This window comes from Macrobrachium rosenbergii, chromosome 1 (assembly GCF_040412425.1).
Source record: "Macrobrachium rosenbergii isolate ZJJX-2024 chromosome 1, ASM4041242v1, whole genome shotgun sequence".
Taxonomy (NCBI): domain Eukaryota; kingdom Metazoa; phylum Arthropoda; class Malacostraca; order Decapoda; family Palaemonidae; genus Macrobrachium; species Macrobrachium rosenbergii.
In genome coordinates, this window is record NC_089741.1 from 12,202,136 (window position 1) to 12,211,141 (window position 9,006).

The following is a 9,006-nucleotide window of genomic DNA, read 5'->3' on the forward strand; positions in this document are numbered from 1 at the left end:
ATTTTGGGCGAAATTAAAAGTTTGCTTGCTGCTGACGAAAGCATAAGATTTTGTGCAAAGATTAAAATTCTACTTTGCTGAAGAAAATATAAGATTTTGTGCGAATATTAAAAGTCTACTTTGCTGAAAAAAAATTTAAGATTTTTTGCAAACAATACTAAATTGTGGAATAACCTGTTATACGGCCTCTTTAATGGTTTGCATTTTTCAGTGGCTAAACACTGTGTGTTCGATGCGTTATCCTTATCACTAAAGGTTGGGGATGAAGGAAACACCGAAATATAAAAAGTAGGTCCTTAATGTCTAGTGGAGTTGACAAATTCACAGAGGTACAAATTATGTGTCTACCACGGGAAACAGAAGCGGTCCGTACTGGCGAAACATTACTTGAGCCGGACAAGAGTTCAGTCATTACATAACGTACATGATAATACATTGGGTGACATACATTTGACATTTAAGCGTAAACAGGTATATACTGTAAACGGACATGGAAACATAAAAGAACGCAATGCACATATATATAAATGTTCATACATCATACTAGTTTATGTCTTTCATATACCTACACCTCCCCTCCCCCTCCCACGCTTGTAGTATACTCTCAGCGGACTCTTTTCCACTGTGAGCCTTTGAGTGACGTGGGAACATTGGGAATATCAACTAAGGACTGCTTTTTTCCTGGTCCAAACAAGGGGCCACAGGAGAAAGAGGGGATGGAGTCAACACTAGAGGTGGCACTGGGCAGAGCGACGGTTTATACCATACACACGACCACTAGGAGAAGACGAATCTGCGTAGTCCTTGACCTGCGGGAGCTCACGCGAGCCTACCCCTGAGCCTTGTCCAGCGGTGAGATGTCGGGTCTTGGATCGAAACGTGCTGTCCAATAGTCAACCTGGGTGAGGCGGGCATGCTGATCGTGCGGGTCTTAACTTGCACCGACGCGAGCGGCAACGCAGCGATCACCGTCCCTCAGTCTTGACCTGCCACTCCTTTGAAAAGGACTCCGGGTGTGCCGGGATGCATGACCCCTGAAGTGCGACGCACAAAAGATCTGGGCGGGGCGGCCTGTGAAATTTGGAGTATTCCGGAGCTCTAAGAGACCTCGATCAAACTCCTCGCAATCAATGTTGCCTGAAGGTGCTGTTGTCAGGATAAGATGCTTGATTGATTTACGGCGGCTTCAGCATGACCGTTCGATTGTGGATAATATGGGGAGGTAACCACGTAGCCGAACTTCTGCTCGCTCCATAAATCCCGAACTTCGTTGCTGGTGAACTGTGGTCCTCCATCGGTCCTGAGGCGTATGAGGACACACCAACTTCGGAGGAAGTAGCGGCAGAAGATCCTGATTGTATTAGCGCTAGTATCACGCTTTGCAGGGGACGACAACAGGCCATCCTGAGAGTCGGTCGACTATGACGAGGAAGGCTTTTCCTGCGACGATAAAGAAATCTGCTGAAACAGACTCAAAGGGCCTCTTGGGGTTGTCATCACTCATCAGTGGTTCTATACTTGGGATGGCTGCAATACCTGGCATAACTCACAGCTCCAATTGTGTTGACAATCTCTGAGTTAATACCAGGCAGAAGGCAAGTCCTTGCTCGGTGCTTAAGTAGATTCCACACCCCTATGGCTGTCATGTAGCGAGACAGGTCTCTTGTGACGGAGGCGGCAGGAACCTGCTCTTGCTCCACATACAGGGCGGAGTCGCCATCAGCGTAAAGTTCATCCGTATCTTCAGTATGGGAGTAAGCAGTTATGCAGCTCATACCTATTGGAGGAATCTGGTGACACAGTCGAGCTTGAGCAGGGTGTGAGCAGGGTCTGTTCTTGCTGCATCTCGTAGATTCTGAAGGGTCCTGTCGGCATCTTGAGCTGGAGACTCTCTGAAGAGGTGACAGTGTACACAGCCATGACTGTTCGGAGATGGTGGCAGGGCACCTGCAATTTTGTCCTCTGGTGTGGGGTGGCTGACTGGGGCTCGAGACAAAGCATCAGGAATGTTCAGAGACTTGCCAGCACGCCACACAGCTGTGAATAAGTAGGGCGAAATTTTCTCCTTCAGACGCTGGAGGCGAGGATTCTCGATGGCGTCCAGCGAGTAATGATTCAGGATAGGTATGAGGGGACGGTGATCCGTCATCAGAGTAAAGTTCTGTAGGCCTGCGAGATACAGCCTACATTTTGACATCGACCAGACCACGGCCAGCATCTCAAGCTCAATAGTGGCATAGCGTGTCTCGGCGTCGGTAAGGAATTGAGAGCCACACTGAACTAGACGTAAGTGTCCACTACCATGGTCCTTCAGAAGGGCATATCCAATACCATTAAGGCGTGAGGCATCTGTCTGGAGGGGTGACAGGCAGGTCTGGGTCGAAGCGGCGAGAATGTGGTGGACGGAGGTGCTGACTTGATCGTGAAAGGCCTCATCATGATCAGGGGTCCTGAAATGTTCTCTTGGGGGCTCATCAGAGGAGGTGTAAAGGCTGGGCTGTAGCGGCAATGTCAGGGTGAACTCTGCCAACTGGTTGACAAGGCCTGAATGATCTGAGTCGGTCGGGTTGGCTGGGTAGGGAAATCCCTGATGGCACTGACTTTCTTGGTCAGCAGATGCCTCTCCTGAGCGTGTATCCGCGAAGTTGTGATAGATCGTAACCACAAACTTGTCCTTGTTGAGGAAGTAATCCCAAACTTACTTGCGGCACCTGGTGAGCATCACGATGGATACGATGAGGTGTGACTAGCATTAATCCTCATGCGATGAAGTTGTCATCATTTACTGTACACAGTTCTTGACTCCTGAAGGGCCATATCCCTTCTCGCCAGACAGGAATGCATCTCCGGTAGCTGCAGAAACCCATCAGTCCTCTGCAGTGTTAGACCGACCATATGGCGTAATAAAAGGTAGTCAAGTATTGATCCTCTTCGGCCAGTTCCATTTGCCAGTACCCACAGGGCATCGGCACAATGTTGAAGAACCCTGGCGGGCCCACACTACAAATGGTGGTGAAGGGTATGGGCAAAGGGTGGGCTGGGCAGGAAACTTGGCTATTCAAATTGGAGAGGTCGACGATGATGCGTGCATACTCCTGTGACATTCTTGGCAGCGGCGGCAAGGGGTGACACCATTTTGAAGGGTCGTCACCAGATCGACAGTTATTCCCTGGTTTACCATGGAGTCAAGCTCTTCATGGCCTGGTCCCTGAAGGCAAAGGAGTCTGTCTTTAGGGTGTGGATGGCAAAGGGCACAGCACCATCCTTGAGATGAATCCTCATGGGAGGACCGACCATGGGCTTGAGGGGAGCTGACTTCAAGTCTTCTTTGGAAATCAGCACATCTGCGAAGACTCCTCAGAAGGAAACTATTCATGGCGGCGAAGCGTGTGGTGGCTGAGATAGGTAGCTCCTTGTCTAATGACATGCTTGACTGCAATGGGCTTGCAGGAAAATCCGGAGAGATATTATGGCCAACTCTTGACAGTGTGCATAAGACAGAAATTAGATCTGGACATTCTCGTGGACTTGAATCCTAGCGGAACAAGACTGTACCTAAGGTGAGTAGCCCCGGAACATGCCCAGGGCAGGCGTCATTTGGACCTCCGCGGTAATCATTGTGGTCGGAAGAGGTTGCAGGCTGCTCCTGGGGATTCCTAAACTTTCTAGGTGTCTTCAACTACTTGGTGACATCAGCACCTGTGTCTGGTAACATCTGTAAGCAGGAATTAATATCACCAAATGACAGGAGAACACAGATGGGTTGGGGTGTCTTGGGAGCTAATGGAAGAAAGGAGTGTCCTAAGCAACCTGACAGCTGTTCTGCCGTGCATCTTAGGTCTTGCGGAGTTGGGTAGACGCTTTGTTGCAGGTCCCATCCTGGGGATTCTTCTTCCCTACAACACTTATCAAAATGTCCTATGCGGTGGCAAAGGCGGCACTGGGCTTTGCTGGCACGACATTTAATTGTCCTGGACCAGTGACCAAGGCAGGCACAGCTTTTGCAAGTACTGTTGGCAGCAGGGCAATCACTGGGGCCATGCTGTCGAGCACAGGACTGGCATAAAGTAGCTGGTGTTAAAATCGGTTTTGAAGGTAAGGTTGTTTCACTTGCCCAATTCTTCTTACACTTTTTGTAGGAAGAAACGGCGTGCAACTGGTTAGGTGGGGCACATATGGCAGAAGTTGCATTTTTGGCTGCTTCATATGACCGACAGGTCGTGACAACATCTTGTGATGAGGAGGCGGTGTCCAAGGAAATTATTTTCTGGACAAGCTCTGCATCTTGAATGCCCATCAGAATTACCATTTTCAACTGGGTCTCCTCGCATGCAGCTGCATTCCCCGGGCACAAGTCGACTTCCTCTGCAATGCGTCGAAGCCTTACATAGAAATCTGAAAAATTCTCCTTCCATCTGTTTGCAACTAAGCAATTCCCCTCTGACGAAAGAACGCCATTGCATGGCCTTATGTGAGACTGCAGGGCATCAACACTTCATCTACAGACTTATCTGTGGAGGGTGAGATCTGTAAGGTGTGCTCTAACACGCGCTGAGTTTCAAGGGCCAAGCACATCCGCAACTGGATCATCTGTTTCTCCCTAGGAAAGCAGACCGACCATAATGGCATAATCATCCCACCTGCGTCTCCATTCCCTGAACTTATTTGGAATGTTGCATCAGCCTTAATTAGAGCGGTGTTTGTGCGTCGCTTTTGAGTTGGAAAGAGAAAGTTGACTGGAGGAAAAAGAAACCGCCCATCTCTGTACCCTGTATGGGGTTTTCTGCTTGGAAGAGGGTTGAACCAGGCGAGGCGCCTGGATAAGAGGGCTGTAAAATCTTGCATTTTCCTCATCTCTGCATGTTTTCCTCCCTTCTGCGTAATTCCTCTTGTGCTCTTCTATCCTCTTCTTCACGTCTTCTTTGTTCTCTTCTTTCTTCATCTTCACGTCGTCTTCTTTCTTCTTCATACCGGCGAGATTCCTCTAAAAACTTAATGAGTTGAAGGAAATCTGTTCCAGTCGGTTGGGTGGAGGGGAGGGGCTGGTAGTGAGGGCGAAGGAGTGGTGGATAGGGGGAGGAGGGGCGATGTCGTTCTGGCAAACTCCTCTCTCACGGTCTTCCTGCGAGACACCGCTCCCACACTACTGGCTTCTAGCATCCCTGGTCTGCTGTGTCTTTTCTGGCTGACCTAAAAATTCTTCTAAGCCCATCAAATGCGTGCCAATATGTGCAGCAGATCTTGTGTTAAATAATAAAGATTCTTCGCCCCAAAAACTACAGGTTTAAATAATAAGTTACTGGATCAGCCGAGTAAGTGTGTGCATTACGGATGTCTTGGCGTCCGAGAGCGCCCCTCTGCCGAACTCATCAGTCAGTTAGTAACGGTAACAATTGGGGAACCAGATGTATGGCTATTATCACTTGGGGCAGCAGCAGGGTTTTACATGTCACAGTCTTATATATGAATGCAAAAAGGACACTAGAACTGACACGACACTTTGCAACACTTCACTCATGAACCACTGATCACTGTACACTTAAAGCACTGCTCAATCCACAATGGCTGGGTGGAGCGCGAAACATCATAAACAACAACGTTAGCGATTAATAGCGCCGGAAGCCATGCACTTCTGAAAAATCCTCTTGAATAAAAAAACTTCACTGACACTTCAGTTCACTGCGCCATGTGTGTTCGATCGTTATCCTTGTCACTAAGGTTGAGGATGAAGAGCACAAATATAAAAAAGTAGGTCCTTAATGTCTAAAATGGAGTTGACAATCCTAGGGTTCAAATTATGTGTCTACACGGGAAACAAGCGGTCCATTACTGGCGAAACATTACTGCCAGACGGACAAAGGTTCGAATCGTTACATAACGTGCATGATAAAAATACATTGGAATGACATACATTTTTAATACATTAGGCAGGTATATGCACATAAACGGATGAAACATAAAAAGAACATAATGCACATATATATAAATGTTCATACATCATACTGAACATGTCTTTCATATACCTACAAACACTACCACCAAAATTTTATGAAATTTCACACATAACAGCTTTGGTCAAAAGAGCATTTTCTCTGTATTGAGATCTGCTTTCACTTTCCGTCTATCTTGTAAACAAGGATGTCAGAGAATCAGAATGAAATCCAAGGAAGGAAAAGCTCGCGCATATCCATAAACATGTCAATAAATATTAAGAAAACAGAAGTTATGGTTATCTCAAAGATGAAATCCCCAAGAACAGATATAAAATTAATGCTGAAACAGTTAAACAAACTGATAGTTTTAATTATTTAGGATGCACTGTCACAAGTGATGGAAAATGCGAAAAGAGATCAGGAAGAGAATATCCATGGCAAAAGATGCATTTGGAAGATAAAGAGATTAGTCACCAACTCAAAAGATATCGATGAATCTTAGGAGAAGATTTGAAATGTTTTGTTTGGTCTGTATTGTTGTATGGCTGTGAAACTTGGACCTTGAGGAAGGCAGATGAGGAGAGGTTACAGGCTGCAGAAATGTGGTTTTGGAAGGATGCTGAAAATATCATGGACAGAAAGGAAAACTAATGAGCAGGTATTAGAGAGAGTAGGCATTGAGAGAGAACTTTGGCTTCAGTGAGAGGTAGACAAATGCGGTTTGTAGGTCACATAGTGAGAAGACAAGAATCTAGAACATCTCTCTCCTCACTGGTAAATCAATGGAAGGAGGCCAAGAGGAAGACCTAGACAAAATATATGGATGGATTGGTGAGAATGACTGGAGGAAGAATGTCTGCAGCTCAGTTGCTGCAGAGAGCCGGGAAATAGAGAGGAGTGGCGAGCCATGATTGCCGACGTCCTTGGGGATATGGCACCTGGATGATGATGATGATTTTTTTTAATGGCAATGATTCATGTTGTGAATTGAAGTAGATGTGATTAGATCATACTCTAGGTATGAAAACGCAGGAAATTTTAGGTAAATGCAACTCATTGACATTAACTATACTAAGTTCTTATTTGAGAGAGAGATAATGGTTACTTGACACAGCCCCAGAGAGAAATTTAGAAGAGAGAAAAAAGGATTGAATCCAAATTTTTATGGTCAACAAAGTTTTAAAAGGGGAATTATGAAATGTTCAGAAACTGAAGTTGGAAACAGTGAACATTTCGAGCCATTGAATTATTAACAGACAAAAAGGAAGAGATGGTGTTTAGTCAGAAATAAAGAAAAGGGTAAAACTGATTGTTGAACCGACACTTTGACGTATTAAACCAGGAAATTTTCCCAGATAAGGTTATTTTGAAGGATTATAATTTGGAAACAGTATATTAAATCTTAAAAGATGGTATTCATTGTGAATTCTATGCTGCCGTGACCAATGGACTAAAATAGAAGAGAATTGAATTACCCAAAATGTTTTATTATGAAAGATATTTGAACGGTGAAGTTGTTATACTATGTTAATTATTAATATAGTATTAAAACATCATATATATATATACTAAATAGATATATATATATATGATAAAAGATTCCATCATAATTATATTTATAATATAATCTTTATAAAAACAGCGGTATAGACATTATCAACAATGCCCACTGAACTGGATTATCATTGTTATATGAATAAACAAACGAGTAAAAAAACTAAAGGATGTGATAATATCTTCTAACTGAATTGGAACTTTAATGATCCAAACTTTCCTTAAAAAGAAAATGTTGATGATATCTGCAGATTGCAGTACCAACAAAAATACTCGGTCTAAATGCATTTGCAAACGTGTGTCGATCCCAGCTGACCAGACTTATATATAATATATCGAATAAGTTTAACGAAAGGGGAGTGAAGAAACAAATGTTGAATCGTTAGGGGATAATATGGAGAAATTTTAGAAACGCTGAAAATGTCGACATCATCGAGCGTAACTTTTAATATATCAAGAGCAGAAAGGATTCATAGAGAAACAGTGACTAGGACTACTGATTGCTGCGCCAGGTTCCGGGATTTCATTTAAAACCCTAAGAACTTATGTATCAGATCTAAAAGCGCTCGCTTTTTTCTCCTGATGGATTCTCAGAAACAAATGGACTTTGCAGTTCAAGATGGGAAACAAATCAGCCACCTCTAACCTTCACGCATTCATTTTTTTACTCGTGGAACCTGTCGCCAGTACAATCAGTAACTGTTGGTCATCCAGACAGTCCCAGGAAATCAATGTATTTGAAGCCAATAGGTTCTTGGGCCTGGTGTTGAAAACATGCAAAATCGACAGTTCTCTCCTATGTATTGTTGATGACTACTAAATTTCCCATTTATTTGTTAATATGTTAATTTCATTTTTTTCTTATAAAATAAGCAATCTCTTAGAATAAATGAACTGTAGGCAGTTGTTATACGAGTATAATTTACCTTGGCTACAAAGAATATCAATCGTGAGATTGAGAAACTAAAATAGTGGCCACCGGAATTGTTCAGCGATTAATAATAATAATAATAATAATAATAATAATAATAATAATAATAATAATAATAATAATAATAATAATAATAATAATAATTAATAATAATCATAATAATTTGGGCAAAGATGTGCATGTTTAATAATTGTTTTGTATTTTACTGACCTCGCCTGTGTGTTAAACAACAGAACTAACCATAAGGTATAATGATCCCTTGTAAAATGCTTTTTTAGAGCAATGATCTGATTATTGTTAATGACCTTTGGATGCTTGGTTATAAATATTTTTTCTTATTAAGTTCTTTCATTTTCAAGAAGAAGATAGACTATACATTCAAAGCACTTGTAATAAACTATGTAATACATGACAGGATAAAATCTCAGTAATGTTCATTGTCAACCCATGTATAAAACTCTATGTATTCATCCTAATAAGACACCTCGAACAGCATTTCGTCCTAAAGTGCAAACAAAATAAAATTTGGACTATTGCAGTTAGGTATCTTATAACTAAAAATTAATACAGTTGAACTTTCAGCTCCTA

The 9,006-nt window shown here is 43.1% G+C and overlaps 1 protein-coding gene across 1 annotated transcript; it reads right to left on the reverse strand.

Annotated features, from left to right (window-relative positions):
- Nucleotides 1-1,777: 1,777 nt before the first annotated feature.
- On the reverse strand, nucleotides 1,778-2,895 carry LOC136839503 (uncharacterized). The gene is made up of 2 exons (XM_067105661.1): nucleotides 2,787-2,895; nucleotides 1,778-2,697 (listed from the first exon to the last, which is right to left on the reverse strand). Exons 1-2 carry the CDS (start codon nucleotides 2,893-2,895, stop codon nucleotides 1,778-1,780), a joined length of 1,029 nt encoding a protein of 342 aa, XP_066961762.1.
- Between the last annotated feature and the right edge of the window lie 6,111 nt (nucleotides 2,896-9,006).

Coding starts and splice junctions, on each gene's coding strand:
- LOC136839503 (XM_067105661.1), bottom strand. CDS start 2,895: ATGGTCGGTCTAACACTGCAGAGGACTGATGGGTTTCTGCAGCTACCG. Junction 2,698..2,786: donor GGAGTCAAGAACTGTGTACA/GTAAATGATGAC, acceptor GCCGCAAGTAAG/TTTGGGATTACTTCCTCAAC.